At 37.8% G+C, this 27,213-nt stretch overlaps 1 protein-coding gene across 3 annotated transcripts in view; it reads right to left on the bottom strand.

Moving 5' to 3' along the window:
* Positions 1-27,213, bottom strand: part of FAM184A (family with sequence similarity 184 member A) — a gene marked incomplete at both ends in the record, with an annotated part of 70,591 nt that overhangs the window by 29,564 nt on the left and 13,814 nt on the right. For 2 of the 3 annotated variants that reach the window (XM_084261992.1, XM_084261993.1), the window contains 7 exons: positions 77-202; positions 2,044-2,205; positions 6,228-6,350; positions 9,780-9,977; positions 10,622-10,803; positions 13,970-14,105; positions 15,493-16,146. In XM_084261992.1, coding sequence (XP_084118118.1) covers positions 77-202; positions 2,044-2,205; positions 6,228-6,350; positions 9,780-9,977; positions 10,622-10,803; positions 13,970-14,105; positions 15,493-16,146 — 1,581 coding nt within the window. Of the gene's footprint in view, positions 1-76; positions 203-2,043; positions 2,206-6,227; positions 6,351-9,779; positions 9,978-10,621; positions 10,804-13,969; positions 14,106-15,492; positions 16,348-27,213 lie in introns of those variants that run through there. The other variant, XM_084261991.1, reaches the window with a different exon arrangement.

Genomic DNA, 27,213 nt, shown 5'->3' with positions numbered 1-27,213 from the left:
TTGGACCTGAGGTCCTTTCCAATTCAAACCATTCTATGACACTCAATTTCTTATTTAAAGAAGAAAAAAGTAATACTTGCCGAAGATTTTCTGTCCATTTTATTTCCAAGTCACGAGCCATTCTGTCAACTTTGAACTTTTCCTCTTCTCTCATGGCAGCAATCATTGCCTCGTGCTGTTGTCTCTCCTGATCTAGTTCACCCTGCAAACACAAACTTCACAATAGAGACTGATCAGCAGCAAAAACCCAGTATTTCAAATCTTAAATGAATGTATTTATAACAAAAATGTCTATTAAAACTGGCTCATAAAACTTGAACTATAACATTTTCAGTGTGTAATTCTTAATTGCACACAATTAATGCCTATACATCTGCTGATATTTCTTACTTGTGGAACAGAACTGTGCATTCCTACCAGAAGCAATAAAAAGCAATTTTCCAGTAGGTCAAATGCTGCTACATTGAATCACAGAATAATTTATGTTGGAAAGAACATCAAAAGGTCATCAAGTCCTGTTCAGCTCAGGACTAACTTCAGCACTAGAGCAGGTCACTTAGGTTTTTGGCAAGCACATTTTGGACTTTCTTCTTCCTCCCTCCCTGCCTGGCTCTTTTTTTAGAATCTGCAAGTATTCATTATGCCAATGTCAAAGCTTGAGCTATCTGGACTTGATACAAAGTGTGTATCTTTTTTGTTTAGGGACTGGACCAACCTGGTAGAAACAGACTTTCAGTCTTAACACAGAAAAAAAGAATCATACCAATTTCTGTTCAAATTTTACCATGCTGGAGTAGTACTGGGTACTACCTAGAGTTAATACTTACATGTATTTTTTTCAGCACTGCTTCCTTTATTCATGAGAAGCAAACATGGCTGTCTAAAGTTAGACTTTTTAAAATGAGATTTTTTTTCTGTATAATTTTTTCATTTGTGTCTTAAAAGCTGATAAGATACATAATATTGCTGGTAACATGCTATAGATGAATATTTAAATGTTATAAGCTAAAAAGAGAAGAATGCAGTAGTTCATGTGGACCCTTAGAGATATTATAAAAAAATACAGAGGATGTTATAAACCACAATAGGTACACATCTTATGACCAAGGCTGAAAGAAATTTGAAAAAAAAAATCCTATTTCAGTCTGGTTTTCTTAAGAAAAATAACACCAGTACAAAAAACAGATTCAGGGATTTTATTCTTTTTTTAAAATATGTATTTGCTGCTCTACTTCAAATATTGCAGTGCTCTTGTAAATATCCATTGCTTATGGAGGAAAGAAAAAGGAATGGTTATTCTTAGTATTAAAGTCAATGAGCTGTTAACAGATTAACTGACAGTTTCAGTTCCATCTAACTGAAATGGCAGTATTTGTGCTTAGACAAATTAATTGATTCAGTTCTATAAAAGTGGTCACATTTTCTGGACCATGGTTTGCTATCTTCCAAGATATCGTAGCTTGTGTCTTTAAACTGTTCTCAAGCATCTTCTGAAACTCTGAATTTGAGCCTGAAATTGTCTGAGGATAACATGGTAAGCATGCATACTGGGCGGGGTGTGGGGGTGGTTTCAATGATTGCTAGAGCTAGTCAGCTCTGGATCTTGTTTTGCACACAGACATGAAACTGTCTGGATCAGTACTGCTGCAACACATTTTTTTATTCTCATGAAATTCTCTTACACCTCTGAAAAATCCAAGCCTCGATATATTTTGTATGGATGTGTTTTGGCAGCTACACAGAAAGATGTACCAGCAGCAATACCCATTAAATACTAAAAGTGTTCTGAAAACAGCCAAAAATCTCCAGCCACAACTAACTAGAGAACCCAAACAATCCACAAACCCCTAACCAAAAAACAATGCCCCAAACAACCCAAAAGGTGTCTTCCTCTTTGCTCAAAATAAAGAGAGAAATCTCTCTTTTAATGACACCATATGAAGATCCTTCAATACTATGTACATTATAATCCTACTGGCTATTGTAAAAACAAAACCACTCCAGCTCTACGTTGTACAATTCCTTCTCCAACATCACTGTTACCTCAATGCTATACAGTGAATCCGTGGTCTCTCGCAGTCTTGCTCTAGTTAGTTCTAGTTCCTTCTGGAGTATTTCCTGAGCTTCCTGAAGACTGGAGATGTGTCCTTCTGCAGTTCCAAGGCCTTGTTCACTTTTTCTCACTAGGTCTTGTAGGCGACACACCTACGACACAAAAATCCCCCAGCCTTATGTAATTTACATGATTATTATTAATGGCAGCTCAGTCATCTTGGTTTCATTTTCTCCCACTGATTCCTAACTCCAACCTAGACAAATCTATATTTTCTTTGGTACAACCTGTTTGCCTTTAATCTCACTTAATGTTTCTCTATTAAAAACCAAATTCCTGTAATATTATAAAAAAAAATAATCAAAAATTCCAGTAAAAGATTTTTTTTTACAAGAAAAGAATATCCAACCTATATTTGAAAGATTTTTGCAGGGAGAGAGGTTACATAAAAGTTCTGAAATTACCTCTAATTTTACTGTGAGAAAGCAGGTTTTATGCAAATTTAAAAAATGAGAACTGCTATTTCTAAATATATAGACTCTAATCTAATGGATGAATTAAGTTATGCTAGGGTATATGTTTCTCTGTTTTCAGATTGCTACCTGTCCATAAATCAGTCCATTTAAAGCTCAATCTAATAGCTATAGAGTATAATGCGCTCATTTCCCTAACTGCTGCGTAACAATAACACTTCCCTCTGCCTGTTGTGCTCTCCATCTACAATATGATGATACTATATTACTTTGCTGCAGGTAAGAGTATTAGAGATTGAATTCACCAGCTGTAAGAAAGGAAAAACCTTTTAAATATGTAGGCTGGAAAAAGAGAGTAACAGAAGGTATGGGGAGGGGACCAAACCCCAGCAACTAATGGGAACTGTTTTTGCAGAGGTGATAGTCTGTGCCATTGCCTTTGTATGTTGAGATAAATTCATTCACAGTGGGACAGGCACCTCAAGAAAAGATGAACCTTTGGTTTGCAGGTATGATCAGGTAACAATTAAAACTATTTTTCTGTTTGTTAGCATGTGAGATGCAAGAACTGTTAGTGATGTAGACAGACACACACACCTCCCCTACGCCACCCCTCCCAAACTCTCTCCCTCTGCATGCAACCTATTAACTATTAATTAGGAGGGATTTCTCCTTTCAGCAACGAATCACAAGTTTCCTGAGCATGACAGAAAAATACTAATGCAACCTTGAGTACTTGCCTCTGTGCTCCTTTGCATTATATGCCAGCCACTAGTAATTCCCTGCAAATAACAACTACCCAACGGAGAAACTCTGCACAAAAATTGCCCCTGAAACTAATGATATCTTTGAAGAGACTCTCTGTCTATGTGTCTGCTGTAGCACACAACTAGCATGCAATGTGAAGAGCTATCCTGTAGAGGTAAAGGATATGGAAACGTTGTGCAAGAATACCACTTGTAGGGGTTACGTCTACTCTACCCATGATGAAGCAATGCTGGAAGCTGTTTAAAGTGATCCTCAGTGATATCATCAGAAAGCCTTCACACAGAATTGGCCAGTCCTTAGATTACACTGCCAAGTGACACAAACAGTCTTTCTAAAAGGTCTTGGCTGGTCTACAGTGAATGGAAGGAGATTATAAACAATCTCATCCCAAGACACATCAGGGAAAGTTAATATCTAAAGTTCACAGAATCACAGAAGATTAGGAGTGGGAAGGGACCTTGAAAGATCATCTAGTCCAACCCCACTGCCAGAACAGGATCACCTAGACTAAATCACACAGGAACAAGTCCAGGTGGGTTTTGAATGTCTCCAAAGGAGGAGACTCCACAACCTCTCTGGGCAGCCTGTCCCAGTGCTCCATCACCCTCACAGTGAAAAAGCTCCTCCTTAGGTTCACATGGAACTTCCTATGCTCCAGCTCACACCCATTGCCCATTGTCCTATCACTGGCCATCACTGAGAAGAGCCTGGCTTCACCCTCCTAAAACTCACCCTTTACATATTTATAAACATGAGTAAGGTCACCCCTCAGTCTCCTCCACACTAAAGAGGCCCAGCTCCCTGAGTCTTTCCTCATAAAGAAGGTGTTCCACTCCCTTAATCATTTTGGTAGCCCTGCACTGAAGTTAACCAGAACTCTATTAAAAAAAAAAAATTAATCTCTGGTAAGTACTTAAGACCAGACTGTTCTTAAATAGCTTGGTACTAGGAGCAAGCTTAATGAGGCTTTAGTCTTCCGCATCCTTTAGCTAAGATAATTGCTATCAAAAAGTCTGTCAAAAAGAAAAGATGATGGCATAGGTTCAAAACCAGCTTTCTCAGCAGGGAAGCTAGAACTAATCTAATATCTGCAGAATGCAATAAATGGATGTCTACTGCTAAATGAAATCTGTTACTTAAACAACCAAGGAAGCAGCAGTAGAAATGTAAGAGCTAAGCTAAAGATGTGCCAGACATTTCACAGCAAAGTTTCTTCCAGGTCAGTGAAGACATGCAGAAACTGTTGTCAGTTGTCAATAGAGATCTAAGAGTAAGCTGTGATTGCACAGGAAGCACTTGTCTCATTCACTTAAGGTGATCAGAGTAATAAAATAAAACATATCACACCTCTGTACTACATGGCATGCACGTACACACCATTCCAAATTTACTGCTTGTACACTCTCTCTCGTTCTCTCAATCAACACAACACACAGTATGACATTTACCATGGCAAAAGAATGTATGTAAGTTCAATTACTAAATAGCAGCTTGCCCTAGCTCCCTATTTGAGTTTATGTTAGAGTTATCTATTCCTTAGCTCTGCCTCTGTTCTCTTACATGTGCTGCTGATTTTTCCAACCCCCAACCTGACAGCACTTAGATAACGAAAACACATTCTTAAAACCTTTGAAGTGATTTCCTTCAAAGCAGGAGCAAGTTTATTACCCATAAACCCAAGAGAAGTTGATAAAGAGTAACTAAATTAAAACCTACAGTGTTGAAGGACAGCAAAATGACAATAGTGGTATCCTCAGATTTAATCCTGCAGTAAGTTCACATACAACAGAGAAGTTAAAGCTAGAAATAGCAAAGCTTTCCGTAATTTTGAAAGGAAACATAAAACCATGTATGATTTTCTTAATATATCTAACAAATATTTCTTCTTTTCCTCTACTTGAATGTAGGTAAGCATACTGCTAAGGGAACAAGGGCAGTCCCAGTTTCAATTTGCACCTTCTCCAAGGTCCGAAGTACCGACAAAGCTACTCACAGCTACCAGAAGGAAGGACAGTTTCCTGTTGAGCAGGTACAACTGACTGATGAGCAGTACTGCTGAGCTCTACAGATGGTAGGCTCAACTACACTGCTTGTTTGTATTATCCGGGGGTGCATCTGTGTATCTATCTATCTATAGTAGGTACTACTCTGAAACTATACAGTAATATATAGTATATCACTATATACTTTCAGACCACATATGTATATATAAATTAATACATTAGCATGCATGTTAATAATGTTACTATATTACTATGTATAATATTTAGCATACAATAATATAAACTTCAATATTGTAATAATTTAATCTACATTTTCAGAAGGGCAATCTTTCCCCATTATGGGGTAAAACATTTGTGCAATTTACAAGTCATCAGAATTAGACAAACACCTGCCACCTTCAGAATCTGTACAGTTCAGAAAACAGCAATGAAAAGTACCTCAGCAAAGAAGTACCTGAATGCATGCTTAAGTCTGTCTTAACACACACACAGAGAAATCGTTTGTATGGTCTGTTAACAATAAAGCTGATAAATAATTTTCTTGAAACAAGGCAGGAGTTCCAGACAGGGATGAATTGATAGTTTTGTGTCAGTAGATTATATTTCTAGTTTAAAAATATTATGTGACAAAGAGGTGGTGATTAGAAACTAAAAAACTTACAACTTTCTACTGAGATATGTTTAACAGTGATATATGTGATCAAAACACTGCAAGGCCCTGTTAATTTTGTAAAGGACAGCAACATTGGTGCTCAGAAGCAGACAAGAAACTTACCATGTTTGAAGAACATTTTAAACAGAAATAAGGCACTAAACAGACTGAACAATGTAGTCCTACCTCTGTACTGGACTCTAAGCACAAGATCATTATTAATGAACTGTGGTCTAATGCACAGGACCCTTAACTAGTACAATTAAGTTAACCCTTACCTCCTGATTGGCAGAAGTCAGTTTTGTTGTCAGCTCTTCCTTTAGGTTTTCCAGTTGCTGTCGGAGCTGATTCTTATCATCTTCCAAATGCAGCTTCTCCTTCTCAAACTGCTGCTCCAACTCCTTCAGAAGGAAGATGGAAGAAATATTTAATACTCACCACACTGTCACTGCGAAGTACAGGTGCACCAGATGAAAATCACTACTCGTGGAATAAACATTCCTGAGCTCAAGCAAGAATTTTCCTTTTCTTAAAGTGCCAAACAATGAACATAAGGAAGAAATCCTTCCATGTGAAGGTGGTGAGACACTGGCTGCCCAGAGAAGCTGTGGCTGCCCCTCCCTGGCAGTGTTCCAGGCCAGGCTGGATGGGGCTTCAGGCAACCTCATCTAGTAGAGATGTCACTGCCCATGGCAGGGGGGTTGCAGCTAGGTGATCTTAGAGGTCACTTCCAACCCAAACTACTCTAATTCTGTGATTTCTTTCCTTTTACAATATATGCCATAATTTTTCAGTTTACTTTCTCATCTAACTTCCCTAATTAATCACAAAATAAACCAGGACTGTCTTCTCAATCACTGTGCACTTAATCAGACTCATTGAAACTATACCTACTTTCACTTTTTTAATCTGAGTTGACAAATGCAGAAGTTTTTACTCCTTTTAAAATGACATAACATGCTTATCCTTCATCCTTTACCCATCTATCTTCTACACATCATCCCCACAGAAAACAGTAAAGCCTAAAATCCAGGCTGAACATCAGGAAGCGTTTCAGGCTGTTAGAATAAACGGGGGAAAATAAAGCCCCATATGATATCTAGAAAATTTATATAGAACCAAGAGAAATCAACAATTAGTCATCAAGTTCAGCTATATGGAAAGAATCAAGTAACACCTCTGTTTTCCTTCAATCTCTGTGGAGTAATAGCCTAATTCTGAAAACAGCTCTGTTGGATGAATGATATTTCTCTTACAGGAAGCGACACTGTATATGCATTTGTTAGACCTTTTTCTTTTTTTTAAGGAAAACTATGTATGTGTGCTTCAGCTTTCTTAATATTCAGAATACATTTTCAGAAGAACAAATTCTGTCACAAAGTACTTAACATAAAACATGTTAAAATATAGTGTGTTCTACTGGAATATATAATAATTTATTATACCACGAAGTCTCCCTGAAGAAAACAAAGGTTGCTAGGTAAGGTGCTCCAGAGCCAGGTAATACAAGACTTCAAGGTTTTCTATGCTGCTACAGAGGCTCCTTTATTAGCTCCCTCCTAGGGGCTCAGCTGTAACACAAGGCTTAGCATCCATTCAGCCCCTCTGTGTGGCCCTGAGCTCAAAATTCTGAGAAATCAATATCATCTCAGGAACAGCTATGAGAATACATAGACCAGAGCTGTGCATGAAACCCAAAGTAAAACTGCAGGCAGAAGGACTGCAGAGATGGGGAGAATTAAAGAGCTCAAGAATTTAAGATGAAAAAGACTGTCATGAAAAGGCATAAAACCAGAGTGCTGGAAGACAGCAACTTGGCATCATCCAACTCATTCCAAGAAACAACAGAGAGAGAGAGAGAGAGAGACCAACCCTTCCTCAGCCAAAACCGGGCTCCTCCAGTGTTTTGCTGGGGGTGGTAAGCACATTAAGCTTAGTCACTTGTTCTAGCAGTCCACTTGGGTGTGCAATAGGCACTGAATAATCTGTGTATAAGCTGCTTGCACAATGTCTTTGTTCATGGTGGATGTTGAACAGAGTAATAAACCAGAGGATAACATCGCTCTATACATTGCTGCACAGCATCACTGAGCAAGCATGTGTTTTCCTCACTGGGCCCAGATCAAATTGCCACATGGGACAAATGGTGCTGGCTAAGTGAGACTTGCTCAATTTTTTTGGTTCACGCTGAAATCTGCTGTCTGCAAGATTTCACTAGTGCTATTCAGGCTATTCTGATAACTGAATAATTAGGTCTTTTATGATACTCGTCAGTACAGCTGTGCAGTACTGCAAAATTATTAGCAGCTCTATTTTCATAACCCTCCTATGAACATAGGATGCAATTTTTACAGCTCATTTTATAAATGGAAGAATTGAAGCAGAGATTTATTTAAACCATTTCCTGACTCCTATCCTTTTTCTTTAGAATTCTCCTGTTTCATATTTTCCAAAGACTTCCAAACCCCAGCTGCCTTTCCTGGTCTTCCAGTCCCAATAAATTCTCACATCCCCTATCCCAAGGCTCCTTGTGCCATACTTCATCCCATACTAAATTCAACTCTTCTCTGCATTTGAGACTGATGGTTTCTTCCCTGAATTGCTCAACACAACATGTGTTTAGTGAGACACAATTCACAGAGGACACAGTACACTGCTGAAGATTTACTGAGAACTTGACCCCCAACATCTTTGCAATGTTAATTTTCCCTTGCCAAAATCATTTCAAATTTCTCACATTTATGGGGCTGTTCCCCATTTTAACTAGTTTAATGATTTATGAATAAATACTTTATGATATCATTTGCTTTATTCTATATATTATCTTAATAACAAGTTAAAGAAAAAGAACCCCATATCTTACCAAAGTAAAAGAAAAAAATGCTACTACAATGTCTCTTAAGGGTCTGTGAATAAAAGGCACCTTTAAAGTTACAAAGAAAGTAAACCTGAAAGATCAGATACATGTATGTCTCAGAACTACTTCCATTACTGGGAGACCAAAAAAAAAAAAGAATCTTTGTGACTTATTAAAAAAAAAACCAACCAACAACAAACCTGAAGCAACATGCCAGTAAAATAATTTACCAAAAATAAACTGGAAAAAACCCATCAGTACAGGAGGCACATCACTAACTGCAACTGCATTTCTTGGTGTATGCACCAGAGGAGCATAACAAAGCCATAAATTAAACAACATTTATCCAATATTTACTGTATAAGGCAAAATTTTTTTGTGATGTACATGCTATCAGATTAGGAAATTATTAAAAACTGGTCCCCTCATTTATTCCAACATGGAATAGGCCAATTTTGTGAAACTAAAAAGCCTTTAGTTTCAGGATTCCAGTCAAAGGTAAATGCACAGCTGATACACAGTTAGCTAATTTTATGTTAGGAACAGCTGTTGCTGTCTTCTGAATATACATATAGTCAAGTACTAATATAGCATCTTTTTGTACTTCTGGAATGTTTATGAGAATTTTAAATAAATACTAGAGTAACATAGCCTTTTACCTCCTTCAGAAGAGCTGATCTAAGTGATATATCAACCCTTCTGAATATGGGTCCCAAAACCTGGAAAAATACACCTACTGTAATTGAAAAGAAAGTTGCATGGAGTTGAAAATTTCTCTTCTGTATCAGACAGGTGACAGCTTCTCCAAGAGTTACGTTATTTTAATAACGGCTGAGCAGTTTCTTCTGAGAGGCTCAACAGATCTACAGGTAACTCCAAATAGAACTTGTCACACAACAAAGTCACAGCCTTCAAGGTTCATACTCTAGCATTTGCCTTTTGTGATATGATTATTAAGAAAGCACAAACCTACCATCTGCAGTTTTTTCTTATCCTTATTAGCATTACTGTGTGCAGCCTCAATTGCAGTATGGTGCTGCCATGCCAATTCTTCTAAGGTCTTAGAATGAGCCTCCTTTAACTGGGCAGCCTCTCCTTCCAATCTCGCTTGCAATTTTACCAACTCCTTCTCATAATACTCACGTTGTGTCTCCCTTGCTTCATTTACTTTCTATAAAGGACAGAAGAATACAATCATTTCTATTAAACAGTGAAAAAATGAATCTGAAGAGTAAGAGGAAAACATACAAAAACATTACTGAGAAAAAATTAAATATACAGAAATTGACTTGGGCATAAAACAAATTTAGCAAACACTAAGTACTAAATAATTCAATAACCAAAAGGGTAGTTTTGATATATCTATGCAAAGCAATAAATCTATATTAAAATGTATTGCTTGCTCTGTTTAATTTGGGCAAAGAGCAATTTGGTATCAAGCACATAGAAAATTTCTGTTCAGTATTTTCAAATGTGTTCAGCGCATTTTCAGAGAAGGGCTTTTTTAGTTGTTCTCTAACCATCTCATATGTCTCCTTACTGAGAGGCTTCAGATATTAGGCATCTACATGAGGTCATAAATTAAACAAATTTCTTAAGAGGTGTCCAAATCAGTCTGAACAACATGTAATTTGACTCCTCTCCATGCTCATTTTACACTCTGAGTCATTCTGTGTTGCTCTACATGATACTCTTGGAACATTCTACCATGGGTCCTAGTCCAGTCATATCAAACAAAAACTAAAACATAACCATGTTTACTTAGAACTCTAAGTCTTTTGGTTTTATTCAACTGAAGCAAATAAATTGTTTCACCTTCTCCAAGGCCAGAATTTGCTGCCTTTGTCGCTCATCCAGACTCTGTGTTTTGCTTTGTAGTAAGTTTCTTTCCTCTTCCAGTTGCGATAGTTTGTCTTTCAATCTAGATTTTTCTGATTCCAAATCTCTGATTGTAACTTCTTGAGTCATTTGAGTAGCTTGAAGCATCCCAATGTGACCTAAAAAACAAAGCAGCTCTTTAAAACATTGGTTTCATGTAACTGAAGTACACATTCATACTTCAGTGATTTCTAGAAGTGCAGCTGAAGCAGACACTTTCATATGGATCTCCATTATCATCACTGCAATGCTTACCTTCCCCTCCACTTCTCCCTTTTTTAGGTTTTATGGCAAAATATCCAACAACAGAAGAGTGCTTGGTTTTGGAGCTCCCTGAGTTTCAATTTTCCTGGTTCAAAGTTGCAGAGACTTGCTTCTAAATTAATATTAAATTTATTTAAATGTTTAAATTTAAATATGCACTCACACACATATATATATATCTGTCCTTTACATCACTAGGGGAGAAAGGTTAATGACATCAGGGTTTATTTTTTTATTCTTCTTCTTAATTTGCATTAATGTAACTGAAACCAGTACCACTAGGTAACTGACTAAAGCAGTGGAAAGCCTTAGATGGTACAGAAGACTATTCTGGAAAAAAAGGATGCTCCAAGGTTTGTTCAATCAAAAGGAAAGAGAGGGGACATTCTCCTATTAATTTAACATCTTTGTAGAAGCACCACGCCACATAAACTGGCGTTCCATGTTGGAATGGATTCTGCTGATAAAGCATGTTTGAAACATGCCTTTTAAAAATTAACAGATGATAAAATGAAGTGGTAACTAAACAGATTTTTAAGGATTATATGGACATATTTAACAATTTCACATAAAGAAAGCATCCAGATAAAATAACCCCAAACTATTATTTTACTCAGAATAAGTGTTTTAACAGCTAAGAAAATAGACTTTCCAACGCTGTTGCTAACAGGACAGACCCGCTGAGCCTCCCAATCCACTTCCATCTGTGGTTAAAGGAAGAGACAGACCAAAAAGAAAACTGTTTTAGCCTTTGCTGGTGGTGGACACCGAGGTGAAGGGAAGCACAATCGGATACATAATGGAATTTTGAGATTAAAAGTGTTTCAAAATTAGTAGTGTTTTCATGAACAATTTGCCAAGCCCCGAAGAATTCCAAGATAAATTTTAGCATTTAATAAAATTTAAAAACTGGAGAAGAAAAAAAAAAAAAAAAAAATCAAGATATCAGGTACATTTAAGTGTTACAGAAGCTACGTGTATTTGCAAACCCAGATTTTACAATCTGCAACAAGGAGAATAATCAGAGTAATTTTGTCAGGAATTATTATGCACATGCATATTTTATTGTAAGCACACACACTCAGAGGTAGAGTTTTTGTTCTAGCAATACAGGACAACATCAAAACATCATACAGGTTTACCATTTCTCATGCTCTACACAGAGCCTATAAAATGCAGTAGTGTCCTTTCAAATTGGAAGTCACAAAGTAAATGGAAAAAGAAATAAATCTGTTTCCTGTAATAAACTTAATACAGCCTTCTCAAATTGTAGAGCAACGAGTAAACATTTTGGGTTGCAATTAAGTCAGAGAATTTAGTTTCTTTGGGGTAGGATTTTTTACTTCCAAGCATGAACTAGGAATCAAAGGAGATGGCAGTGGGCCAGGGTCAGAAACATTTCCAAACATGCCAGTAATCAATTATATCACATGGTAAAGGCTTGGTAGCATAACTGCAAAAAGGGCTCCTGGTTCTTGTTGCAGTGAGGCATTGTAAAAGCAAAGAGGTACTACCAACAGTGCCACTGAGCTTAGTAACAGTGTGGACACACTGGAAATTCTGGTAAAGCTGAAAACCTCAGTGCCAAAAGGAGACTCATAACCATGTCCTCAGTAATATGGAAAACCATCCTGGACATTTAGGTTTGATTCCACTAAATCTGGGGCTGGCTGCTGAAACCATCCCATCCTGTGATTCTGCCTAGGGAAAGAAACAGCAGCAGTCAAGGAGCATATGAGAAAACAGATGACTTTCTTGTCAAGTCTCATGTCATTAACTTTTCCATGAGTGCCCCACACAACTTTTTGAAGGGCCAGATTGCCATTTGAGATACTCCTTACAGGGAGCCCGTGCGTTTTACCTATTCACAGGCAGTACGACCTTGCAGTCTTGGGTCCCTCTCACTTCTGTGTTGTCTGAACATAGAGCCTGGACTATTCCTAGCCTTTATCTTAGCTAGCTCTCCTGTGCCACTTATCCTAAGTGTGAAGCTTTCCTAGGCAACAGACACACTCAGTTCATCTGTGGGAACTGCTTAATTATTTAAAGGATGGAAATAAAGCCTTGATACAGGCCACATACACATTCACAGTTTGAAGGATATGCCACAAGTAGCCATCTATAATAATAAACTCTCACAATAATAGTAAATATAGTAACACATACAGTATATAAAATAAATAGCAAACTATTACAATATTAGCAAGTTAATGCTGGGAAGTATTTTCTGTCCCCGAGGCTGACTGGCACAGTCTGGCAACAACCCAACCTTCAAAACAAGGTGATCTTATCCAAAGTGACTTTTGGGAAGAGCCTCAGGGCTTGTGCTAACTTGTGTGGAAAATAATCAGGTATTTCTACAATTGGTCTAGTTAAACAAGGCCAAAGATAAGCCAGGGGCTTATTTGTAGCCTACAGTCCTACCTATAGTATAGTTAAGCAAGTTGAAGTACTTAGACCCATGCCCTACCACTAACCATTTTACTGGAGAGAGAACACCAGTAAGCTAAAACCCACATGTATACATGCAAATCTTAAACCATTTTCTATGTCTTTTCATATGTCAACAAGTACAGAGACATTAAGAAAATAGCTATAAAGAAAACTTAAAGAGGTTTATTAAATGATAAGCTGCAAGTCTGACAGTAGATGTAAAGCAAGACACCACAGTTGCAGCAAAAAGCAAGGCAAATGAGAAAGGATAGAGGAATGGGAAGCATGCCTCAGATACACAGGCATGCAGAACAGATATACAACAGAATCATTCTGTACAAGTGCAGTTAAGGCAAGAAATTCCAAGGCCTGGAAGGTGAATACATGTCATACAAAGTAGAATATGTGGACAAATAAGTAAACCCACCAAAAAAAAAATCTCATATACATGTGATATGAAAACAGTTCAAACACCCAAAACTTGTCAGAAATATCTGGCACACTAAACCTGCACAAGGGTAACAGAAAGAAGAAAGGCTAGAATAAACAGACAAAGTTCATTTCAGATTAAGGTACTGACATACATACTGGCTTTGAGAACAAGATCAGTGGCCTGCTGTTGTAAGCGCTCTCTAGCAGCTGCTAGCTCACTTTCCACTTCTTTGTGTTTGCTTAACAATGACATCTCCTCCTCCTTCACATCATCTAGCTGTTTTTGAAGAACCTAGAGGAAGAACAGTACAATGTCTGTTATTATACAAAATCATGTTTAAATTTAAATGAGCATTAGGTTAATATGTACAGAAAAGACCCTTCAGCAAACAAATATGATTCATACAAAAGCTGAAATTGTGTAATATTACCATAATATTCCCTTTGTGACTGGGAAATCCAGGCTCCAGCACACACAATGGTTACTTGGAAACACAAACACCATCACTCCTAATGTCCCCTCCTTCCTTCCTCATGACAGGTTTTATTTCTGGGAATGACATCACATGGTATGGAATATCCTTTTTTGGTCAGCTCTCCTGGCTGTGTCCCCTCCCAGCCTGTCATCACCCCCAGCCTACCTGATGATGGGGTGAGCTAAGGAGCAGAAAACACTTTGACTCTACGTAAGATGCTCAGCAGTTACAGAAACATCCCTGTATCACTGACACTGCTTTCAACAAATGGAAACCACAGCCCCATACAAGCCAGCATGAAGATTAACTCTATCCCAGCCAAAAGCAGTACATACTGAAAACACATACAGTATTTCAGTATTGCTTGTGAAAACATCACTGAAGGTGTTGCAATAAGAACTAAAACAGTCAGAAAGTCATCTTTCTTTCTTACCTCCCACAAATGTACTTTTCTTAACACTCAACATGTTTGGGCAAGGTAGTCACTAGTGATCTCTACAAGCAAGACTGCACCGAATACAGACCGTTCACTGTATTTATAGTGTCAGTTGTATGACATTCCTGTCAAATACATTTCTGCAAGAAACTGTGCAGTCTAGGTAAGTGGTTTCTCAACTTCTCTTGCAAGCATTTCAATTTGTCAGCATGACATCTCAAATGGTACCAGCCACTAACATACTCCTTCCCCCTCTGAATCCTGTTCTGGGTTTTCTTTTGGACAGGGGTGACGAAGGGATCAATTTTCTGTGGAGACCTAATGCAAAGATATGGCTTTGCTTTCCCACCTCCTCCCTACCCCCCTGCCCTTACCTTCTTTCTTTGGAGGGAAGGAGAACAGGGTTTAGTTTGGGGTTTTTTTTGTTTCTTCTTTAAGTGGTAGAAATTGAGTATACTGCATTTTGGGTAGTATAACCAGAACAAACAAGTTCTGTTCCTGTACAGCTGAAAAGGAAAGCAAAACCTTTCCCTGGGTAGGGGTTTCTAGATTCTACTGGAATGTAAAGCAGTATTAATTCAGTCTGTGACAATTAAACATGAATTTTTAAATATAAACAAAAAAAAATCAGAGATTGATTAAAAATTGAGTGACAAAAAATTAAATGTATGTATTCTAGTCACTTCAATGTATCAACCTCACAGAAAGACAGCATTAATAGGAAAAGCAAGTTCTCAGCCTTGAGAACACCATAGGATCAGTCTTACCTGAACATTGTTTTCTGCTGTACCAAGAGCCACCTGAAGTTTTTGGCATTTCTCCCGTAAACTGGCAGCTTCATCCTGGACCATTTGCAACTCAGTCTTCAGCTTTCCCAGATTCTTGCGTAACATACTTTCCTGGGTTTGAAATTCTTTTCTTAGCTCCACTTCTTTTTCTTTACAAGCATGTAGACTTTCTGCTGTGAAAAGCTGAGATCTTTTCAAAGAATCAAGTTCATGTTCATAGAAAGACTGAGCTTTGCTGAGTTTCCCTTCATAGTCCTCGATGAGTTTCTTTCTTTCCAGCCTTAACTCTTCAACTTTACTGTTCAAGTCTTCCAGCTCCAGTCTATGCAACTCCTCTAGTTTTTCTTGCCCCTTACTTAAGGTAGCATTCTGACTCTGTTGAGTCTTCAGAAGTTCTTGGATTTCAAGCCTGTGGGCAGCTCTCAAGTCTTCCAGAGCTGTACGCTTATCCTTCTCGTACTGCACTTGCAGCTGTATGAAGCTTCGTAGCCTTTCCTCAAACTTCTTTCTGATCTCTTCTACTTCTCTTGACATGGTCACCACTCGTTGGACATGCTGAGCTTCTGCACAAAGCTGCATATCTTCAACTCTACCCTTGTAGGCTTCAAATTCCGTCAAGGCCTGGTGTTTCATCTTTTTATGATCTTCCAGTGACTCTTCTAAAACCTGGATCTTTCTCTTGAGATCCATTTCTTCTGCAACTTTACTCTTATACTGCAAGATCTTCTCTCTGGTCTCTGCAAGAATTTGTTGAATTTCTTCTTCATGAGCATCCTTAAGGGCTTGGATAGCAGCTTCGTGTTCATCATTCTTAGTGTTCAAAGCATATATTACCTACAAACATGGAATAATATGATATTAGCAAAAAGCCATTAAATCATAAAAAACCCCAGGTAAACATGCTGGAAGTTACTTTGACAGCCTGGCATGTTTTCATGATGTAGATGAGATACCAAATATTATTAAGAACATGACTGCAGAAATGATGTATTAGTCATGACAACCTTGTAGAATGTTTTTTCTACCCCTTTTAACCTGTAATTTTCCTGACAAATGTTTTGCCTTTGTATGCATATTGTTGCTGTAAATATCATCAGGGAAAAAAAAGTACATTCAACACACTGGAAAACAAAACATTAATTTAAAAGCATAGCCTAAAAAGAAATTTGAACAGAGGTTTTCTGTCAGAGAGTAACACACAGAGTATATATTACAACATGAAATTAAATTGGAGCATAGTCCAAATCTCAAACTCCTCCTTTCCAAATGCTAACTATGCTGAAATATTTCATTTTAGAAACATCTAAAATGCCAACATTGGTTGTTCTCATTTGTAGGCCTGATGGTTGCCCAGATGTGATTCCAGTTTTGACAGTCTAATCTAGCAGGCATCCTGCATGGGTCTGCTAAGGTCCAAGGTTCCTCACTACATAAGCTTACAACTTTACAACCAATAAATCAGCTTAGCAGAGTAGTAGCTGGCAGAGCTGCCAACAGTTTGGGGAGCCATGAGAGCGAAGCAGCTCGAGGCAGCTGTGAAACCAGCAAAGCTGCCTAATTCAGTGAAATTTTTTAAGTAACCAGATATATCCTATGGGATGTTTCAACTGCACCACAACATGGTAGGTTGATTTTTTTTGCTATTTAACTAGGAAGTATTCTCACAATAAACGTGCATATGTACATATCAGTGAATATATTCATGCAACAAGCTGTTTTAATACAATATTTTGTGCTCCAAGAACTCCAGTAAACCCACTACCCAAGTATGTTAAAGGCAGCAGAGCCATAAAATAAATCTGAAGAGGAAAAAAGAAAAAAAATCTTTTGATTAGTATATTCTGTAGATCTTAAAAATTAACAAGCAGAAAAAAAAATAGGACAACAAAGAAGTGGAGAATCTGCCCTTTGGGGATTTATTTTATTTATTAATGTGAGAACAGAACCTGAACCCATCCTCAGTCAGCATTCCATCAGACAACAGAAGAGCATCACCGACTTGCTCTCCTGGCACTAAGCACAGAACCTCTCTCCTAGACTACAGAAAATGACTACTGTCAAGTGTCCAGACAAGCTGCAAAGCTGACAAGAGTTCTGATGTGTGAGAGCAGATTCATGATTTTGCCCATGCAATATAACAATCTCTGGTGATTTGTGGTTTTTTTTGTTTTAGGTTTTGGTTAGTGTTTTTTGTTCTGTTTGGTTTTCTCTGAGTTTTTGTAAAAAAAGATATTCTAGACTGCATTCTAAATTTTATTGTCTGAAATAAACACCATTCTGTGACCTGTACCAAAAAGGACAGGCTTTACATTAAAAAAAGGTCTGAAACTATCAGATGGAAAGAAAAAACTGAACAGCCTCACTTATCTTTATATACCAATGAAATATTATTATTTATTTTTTAATGCTGGCAATAATAAACCACCCCACAAAACAGTGTAATTTTTTCTAATGAGTACATATTATTTAATGAAAAGGGGGGGGGGGAAATAGCTCTTCCTTGGTTTTGGAAACTGTTCTTCTTGCTGCATGTTCTTAATACCTCTGCAGACAGCAGGTAGACTTTTGGCCTTTTATCTCCTTTAGAAAAAACAGGTTTTCCTACTGCAAAAGAAGCCTCATGCTGCAGAACTTCAAACTCTTGCAAAGCATTGCAAAAAAATGGCACCAGGACCACACACAGTTCCATTAACAGAATCAGAGCTATAACTGCAATGCCCTGCACCCAAGTTTCAAGCTTCTATATGAGAATATGGACAGTGAGAACAGTCTTTGGTGATGTCAAGAGTAACTTCTGACCACAAAGCTTTCATCTCCCTCCTGTTACCAACACACAGTCTCAGATACTGGATCCCAGAAGTTAGTTTCTCTTGTTTAAATGCTGGCCAGCCCTCAACTCTTTTGCTCATATCACAAATATTTTGAAAATGGAGAGGTTTCTTTTATTTCTTTTAAACATGCATGCAGTATTTTGCATGATGAGGCCTTAATTTTGGTTAGTGAGGCTAGACAACGTAGTTAAAAGTATGATAAAAAAAGTATCACTCTTATCTTCAGGTGATTATAACAAGTATTTGCAGAACATTAGGTGAAAGCCCATGGTTGAAAGAGCCCTCGACTCCTGTCTTCGTGCCTAGAGGTGCCTTAATGCTGTTCTTCACTTCAGGCAGTGTTCCAGTCTCTGGTTACACAGCACTATAACCTGCAGAAAGTATGAATCATCTTGTATTTTCAAGGCTATTATCATTTGGCAACAGGGACCTCAATGAAAATTCTAAGTGAAAAATAAGCCTATACACAATGGTGGATTCAGAAGGTATCTTTATATTCTCATCATCCACTTACTCTCTGCAAAAAGCACCAAACAGTTACAAATTCAATGAGCACCACTCACTAAATGAAGGACATGGGTGTTGTATGGGAAATGTAAAAATAAAACAAAGCAAATGCAACTGAATGTTGTATCATAGCATATTTTCTTCAGCTGCAGCTCTATCAAATTATTATAAATCTCTGTATTTCTAATGTAACAGAACAGCTTTATCAGATTTTAATCTTTGAGAATCTGATGTGCATAGGAACATCATAAAGTCTGTGCTACAAAAGCAACCTAACAGCATTTCAATGAAATGACAGCAGAAACTGAAATACATTGGAACAAATCCATATATTTAAAGTTCTAGCTAAAATAAATAGTTCTTGTTCAAGTAAGTTTCTGAAAACTGTAAGGTAGTAAGCTTGAAAAAATTGTTAGTAGGCAGATAAATCAAGTTTTGCACACCCTATTTTTAAATCAGGGGATGAGCCATTTCCTAGGCATGCTTTTAAAAATTCTAGTAGCTTTTTGAGTACAACTGCATATCACTAAGAAGCATAAACTGCTCATTTGATTAATTCATATGTTTTCCAGCTCCACTCTAAATGAATCATACACATTACAGTTCTTATCAAGTGATGAAAAATAAATTCAAACTGCTTTACTGGATGCTCAGTCAGCATATTATTCTATAGAACAGACAAAACCATACTCTCTCAGAGATCACCAGCTAAAGGCCTTAATACTTTTTTAAACAAAACAGTAACATAATAAATTATTAATAAAGAAGCTACTGAAATACTACATGCCTTAGTCTAAACAACTACAACAGCATAACTGAGTAGCAATAACAGTAATAACCTTTATGATGCCAATAATTGGGCATTGGGGTTCCTAGTTACATTCTGCACAGGAAGGTTAAGCAAGTCTCTTGCTGCATTAGCTTTGGTGTCTTGCACTACAGGTAAAACATCCAATCATCAGTATTCAACACTGTTTGAAAGACCAAAGTTTTACTATTTGGCTAAGAAATGGTTTTGTCTCCAAAGCAGATGTTATGGAGAGCTCTTGCATGGCCAGCTGCACTTTGGTCATTTGCTCCTGCCAGCAATTTAGTCACAATGGAATTAATTTTCTAATTAAAAATGTGTATTTTGCCTAAATACTAGTATTAGGTGCCAAATGCCTTTTTGCAGCACAGAAAATATCTCCAAAAATGTGTGTGGTTCATTCTCTAATTTTACATGGAAGCAGGAACTGATAGCTATGACAAGCACACCTCACTAAACGTTTTACACAAGCAACCACCTTATGCCTCTTGTAAACCCTCATTTTAGACTTAACACACAAGTCCCTGGGTCAGGGCACTACATTCAGCCAGGTTCAGGTGAAGTCTCCTGTTCACAGTGCTGCTGGCGTGTTGCTGCCTGTACCCACTAGTCCAAAACACCGGAGCCTCCAGAGACACCCTGAGACTTTGTCAGTGCTGCACACGTATTTAATGAACTACCTAACCACCCTGCCAACAATGCTCATGCATCACCTGGTAATGCCTTGGAAGACACAGACAAACAAACCTGACCTACCCTTGCTATCTTTGGGTAATACTACTACTGCTAGACCCAGGAAGCAAGAAACAGTAACAACTGCTTCCTAGAGACAAGTCACACCCCACAAACACAATGGGATCCAAACAGAAAGGTTTAGCCTACAAGACTAGCTTCAACAAGAAACATCAAAAGTCTTCCAGGCATTGTTATGAATTATTTTTATGTAGAAATGTGTCCTCTACTAGAGTCCAGGATGGCCACACTTCTTGTTACAATGGGTCATTGTTCCCCTTCCTGTCGAGCAACTAACTACAAGCACGTTATATTTAAGTATTTAAAATTCATGTAGTACAATCAATGAAAGATCAAGTTCAGGCAAAATAAGTAAAACCCCCTTTGAAATCCAGAAAAAGTTTGCTTTTACTGGACAAGCTTCTGCTCCTTACCATATTATAAAAATACATGGATACAGGAAAATAGTTCAAAGTTATTTAAAAAGGTCTTTCAGAAAAAGGGCGTCCACAAGCACACGATACGTTGCTATAAATGCACCACTACATACAAAGCAGACATCCAGTTATAACATAGAGTTTTATTCCTTCTCATGCATTGCTAGCCAGACATTGAAGACCACAAGACAAGCTCTGAAGATGGTTTTTGTATGGAATCTTTGATGGTGCATTTTTTTTAAAAGGACTTCCCCCTCCTGCAAAAAAACCTCAAACTGTAACCAAGAGACAACTCTGCTTAGAGCATTTAATGGGGAAAACCAAGTTATAGTTAAATCTGACACCCCCTTTAAAAGCCATATTACGTATCCCAAAAAGATCTCCCAACCACAAAACATATGTATACCCATCTCTCCCAGGTTTGGGGTTTTTTTGAGGTTTCTTTATTTTTGGTAAGGTTTTTTTTCATTAAAACAACCCCCTTTTGTTTCCTTACCGAATTACAATTACAGATCCTTTGTCAGTCTAGTCCTTTGTGTTACTGGCAACACAACAGAAACAATCCTAGAACTTTAGGCCAGGATTGCTTAGACATCACAGGAAAGGTGGAAGACAGGCTCTTGTTCTTCAGCTATCAAGTATACTGCAAGTCCTCTTAAATGCTTGGGCCAGTGCATTAAGGGAACCACATGATACATGAAGAGATACTGCAGCTGTAAAAGTAGTTTCCCCCACTAATACCATCTCCTTTGAGTTTTCCTTTGAGATAAAACCCACAGAGGGGAAGAACTTGAAAATTTTTTTAAAAATTACTTTTATGGAAGACTTACTAGGAAAATAGGCTTTAGCTGTTCAACAGTCTTCACACATCAGCTCAATTTATGCTTAAGTAAAATTTAGTACTTTATTCCTTTAACAACTCTTGAAAAAAAGTAGTGATTTTCTTTTTTATGACAGCAAAAAGCTTTCCAAAGTAATCTCTAGTGTCTTCTGTTTATAATTAATTATTTATAGAAGGATGCCATGAAGCTCAGCATAATTTATTTCCAGGATTAGAACATTAACAGATTTCCAGTTCTACATAACATTCAACTTTTGATCGAAAACAAAGGACACTTCCACACTTCCTGCTAAGGATGTACACTTAATTTTCTATGAGGGAGAAGTCAGAAGAGGTGCACCCTTTGCTTACATCTAAGCTGAGAAATAAAATGGTGAAAAAAAAAGGTATCTTATACTTTGAGGTTTCTTGATGTTCAGCACCACATGCATAAGGCATAAAGCCTCACAAGGCACATACACCTAAAGATGCTTTCTTCAGGCTCCTAAACACATGCTCCTCAAGTACCTGTCATCTGATGAGCTGATAACCCATTTCCACTTTCTGAACTGCAAGTACAGATCAATGTCACATTAACTGCCTGACTTACAATCCTTCCTGTGTTTTGTTTGTATATGACCCACACCAAAATACCAACTCTTCTTACACATTCGATCCACTTACCGGTTGACAAGATCCACTTGCATTTACAGGTCATCATACTTATAAATTATTACAAGATCTGTACCTTAAAATTTAATTATCAGAAAAAGGCCTGCTACTTTCCAGTTAATCACAGGAGATGTTCTCACCTGAAGAACAAACACAGAGCATGTCTTGGCACAGGGACAGAATGACCAGTGCGTCAAATCTGGTTACACACTGTTGCCTTTTTCCTTTCTCCTAGAGTTGTACCAGCCAACAAGCGAGAGGATTTCTGGGAGCTCATCAGGAGCTTTATGTTACAATAGCCTATCTTGGAAACACACACTTCACCCACAACCAGTAACAGGAATAACAATTAACAAGCCAACCAGGTAACAGAAATCAAAAGCATGCCAGCAAGTCGATCTACAGCTGTAGAGCACTCTGTAATCAAAGACACAACAGAAGGAGCACATTAACTGCATCACATTTTATAGATCATCATGTGGAGCAGCAACAGGAAGGTGGGGTCACAAGTTCAGAAGCTGTGCAGTCTGCTGCCAGGAATCAAGATTGGTTTAAACCTCAGGCTGGGACACTGAAGCCTCGAAAGGCCATAATCAAAACTCAGTACTGCTGGTGATTACTAAGCAGGTAATCTTTATTGCAATGGGTGAACCATTTCTCTGGTCACTAGTGATTGCTAAAAGCATTTAGGAAGAAGCATGTTTTTCAGATTTTTCAACAAAGTTACTTAGAAAACAAACAATTTAAGAACTGCTGAAATACAAGTTCTTTTTATAAAGATTTTCTAAAGACTCATGGCCTGGCTAAGGCCAGCCAGAGAGATGCAATGCTGTACCCCCACAATGCAATGAACCTTCAGAATATCTTCAGTTGAGGCAAAAGCTCAGGTCCAAAGCAAGCTGATGTGAGGTCACCAAACAACAAATGCAGATTAAATGAGAAGAACTATTTGAAGATAATAGCATAGGACTATGAAACATGGGTTGCATATTCAGTTGAACATTAGACATTATTTCTAATCAGTGGCTAAGATGCCATTGAAGAACACTGCAGAGGGACATCCAACTGGGCAGATTCAGTTTACCTAATTTTCAGGAGTCAAACATCCCAGAATCATCTGCACAGTCTTAAACCACAATTGTTTTTAAAGGAGGGAAAGGTAGAGTTGAAGACCTTGACTGAAAGATGAGAAGCAGCTTGACACAGGTAAAATACACCCCTTTGCTATAAAACAAACAATATGGGACTATTTCCTCAGCTATAGGGGACGCATCACCACTACTGCTTTGTATGACCTGGCACATAATCCCCCACTTGGCTGCTATGTGACATCTGCTTCCCAGAGAAACACTCAGCTGTTCTCCACTTGCACTGCGGGCTCTGGGGGAGTTACGTAAGCTTACGGGGCTCAGCAACCCAATCCTGTACATTCACATTACACCACTCCAACTACTGCTATTTCTAAACAGTTTATTAACCCTATAATCATATAATCAGAACTTGCAGTTTTGTTAGCTGCACATAAGTTTGCTTTCAGTGCCAAAGCATAAAACCAACTTGCAAAATAAGTCAGCACAGTTTAATGTAAGTTTAAATCTGATTATGACATCACAAACATTCCCATGGTGACAGATTTCGATACAACCCAAGAACACGCTGCAGAAAGACTGTCATGAAAGAAGAAAAAAAAAGCATTTTAAGAAGACCTTCAAAAATTCAAATACCAGTAGAAAATAGCTTGCTTTGCAACATCTCTTTGAAACAAGTACTTATTTTTCAGCTAGGCCAATACCTGCAAATCAAGCTAAGTAGTCCTAAACCACTTAATTGATAAGGAGAGCTCTGCTATACAAATGTTATCCAAGTCCAACAGGTTTGGTTTTGGTTTTTTTTGACAAACTTTCTCAGACTACTTCAACACTACAACTTAAAAGTGGGGTCATCCTATATCATTATTGCTTCAGAACTAAGTTTCCATCTGCTTCAGTTACCTGCTAACCATAGCAAGTTGCTCTTCTCCTTTTTAAGTCTATCTAATCAATAACTTAATAGTCATTCAAGCCACAGTTAAAGATGGATTTTTTTTTTGTCTAGACAACCTCATTCAGAAATTTCTTTCTCCCTCCCTGCATTTATTTATTCTTTTTGAATGGGAAACATGCTTGTCAATTCACCACTGCACACTTTTTCCTTTTTCTTGATAAAAAGCAATGTCCTTGAGCATCTACACAACAAAAGAAAAACAATCTTTTCTTGCAAAACATGAGACACAGCACTTAAATTAGTTTTCTTCAGTGGGATAAGAAGGCTTAAAGGATGGCATTCACTGATATTGCAGTGATGGGAGCCTAAAAGGATGAATAGAAGTTGACATTCTCTGCACATATATTTCAACCACAAATCCATCACACACACAGATTCATGGAGTAAAGAGAACATTCATATAGAAAAAGTAAGATTAGTCAAATGATTGTGTTTATTGTCTGAAAGCAAAGCTTAAATCCCTCTACTTTGTTCTAAAGTCAGCATTTTTTTAAAAAGACCACAAAAAAAAGTCCAGCATACATTTATGTCACTACAATTGCTATTTTAAATCTCTTTGCTTAGCTAGACTTGGCTAAATTGTTCTTGACACAATCACACCTGTACTTTCACTAACTTTATTTTAATCTGAAAGAACTAGTTGTCATGTACTTTCGGTACTAGAGAGAAAAATAAGTAATAAGATAGAAAACAACTAAGTTTAAAAAATTACTGTTATGCTTCCTTGAAAATCTATTCTCCTAGTTTATAATTCAGGCTGACTTTTACTATAATTCAAAGTAAAACCTTATTCTTAAACTTCAATGTGTTCCACCTTCAAACTCCAGATTTTAACAATAAAAAAAAAATCACATTCAGACTAAGGATTGCTTACTACTAAACTTCCACTTTGGGTTTTTTCTTTTTTTTTTTTGAGGTTATGGGAACAAAATCATAAAGCAAGCAAAGAAGGTAGCACAGTTGTTTTTGCTCAAATCACACCACTTGACAGACCAAGCTTATTCTCAAAGCTCAGCCTCACATGAATCTAGGACAAATTTGCAGTGGTCCACTGGGATATTTTCCAGTAACCTACAAGTATCTATCACACAATCAAAAGCATTTTTGTTTTTTTTGTCATTTCACACCAACACTCACAGGTTCAACACATTCACTATTATAGAAACAACACAAATACAGGCTCACAGAGGAGCTGAGGCTGAAAGTCCCCTCTGGGGGCTATCTAGTTTAACTTCCCTGCTCAAACCAGGGTCAGCTAGAACAGAATATGCTGGGCCTTGTTCAAGTGGGTTTTGAGTGTTCAGGTTGTTATTCAAGGAAGGAGACCCCTCAACCTCTCTGGGTAGCCCATTCCAACATCTGGCAATCCTCACCTCAAACTAAGTGTTTTCTTAATGGAATTTCTTCTGTTGCAGCTTGTGCCCATTGCCTCATCTTTTCATGAGGCACCACTAAGAATATGCTCATTCAGTCCTCTTTACTCTCTACCATCTGGTATACACGCACATTTGGAAGATCCCCCTGAGCCTTCTCCAGGCTAAACAGTTCCAGCTCTCTTAGTAAGACAGATGGTCCAGTCCTTTCATCATCTTCATGGCCTGTTGCTGGACTTGCTCCAGCATGTCCGTGTCTCTTTCATACTGGGGATCCCAGAACTAGACCCAGTGGTCCAGATGAGTCTGACTAGTACCAAGGGGAAGAAGTACCTCCCTTGAGCTGCTGGCAGTGCTCTTTCTGATGGAGTCCAGTATGCCATTGGCTTTCTTCACCACAAAGGCACATTGCTGGCTCCTGTTCAACTTGTCTATCAGGATCTCAGGACCTTTTTCAGAAAAGCTGCTTTCCAGACAGTCAGTTCCAACCACACGCTGGTTGTTCTGCCCCAGATGCAGGACTTTGCATGAGGTTCCTACCAGTGCATTTCTCTAGCCTGTGCAGCTGTGAATAGCAGCACACCCATCTATTTTATCAACCACTTGTCCCAGTTTTGTCTTGTCTCCAAACTTGCTGAGCGTGCATTCTGTCTCATCATCCAGGTCACTAACAGAGATGCTAAACTCTACTATATCCAGTAGCAGCCTGTAGGGTACACCATTGGTGACTGGTCTCCAAATGGGCTTCATGCTGCTGACAATAACATTTTCAGTCCAGCAGTTCAGCCACCTTTCAGTCCACCTTAACATCTACTTGTCTACAATATGCCTGGGAAAAACACAGGCAGATCACAGCAGTGAAGATATATATAATTTAAAAGTTTCCTAAAAACATGAATAAACTTTTTATCTAGGCTCAATATATAAATGGCGTCTTAACTTGTTAAGACAGAGTGCAGAACTAAACATTTAGCCTTGGAGAACAAATTTGCTGAAGTTTTCAAATACTTTTTCAAAGTTCAATTTCAAATTTAGCATTTATGCTTTGGTTTGTTTTTTTTTTTTTTAATAAAAGCACTCTTAAAAACAGTAAGCAGCAAACTTACTGGAATATAGTAAGTCCTTCTAGCAATTAATGCACTCCTCCTCCTGCAACTTTCCAGGAAAGTTCTAATAAAGAGGACAGTTTTTGATACCGAGTTTTCTGTTTTAGCAGACCCTCTCCCTAATTCTAATCCATACTTAAAAGATAACTTCCCCAGCTTTCTCCCTATAGTTTAAGGGTTAGTAAGACTGTGCACAATACAGCTTCCAAAGCAACACCTCTTGCAGGAAAGCATAAAGGTTATTTATTGTTTTTTAGAAAGTAATTTTTAAAAAATAACAGTGTATGCCAGAGCTGCATACATTTCAGAAATGTCTCACTTTACAGATAAAACCTTAAAACAGTGCTTGCACTTGGTGGTTTGCACAGAGT

This window comes from Gallinula chloropus (assembly GCF_964237585.1).
Source record: "Gallinula chloropus genome assembly, chromosome: 3".
Classification (NCBI taxonomy): Eukaryota; Metazoa; Chordata; class Aves; order Gruiformes; family Rallidae; genus Gallinula; species Gallinula chloropus.
The sequence above is the reverse complement of the archived record's forward strand: the minus strand, read 5'-3'. Positions and strand labels throughout refer to the sequence as shown.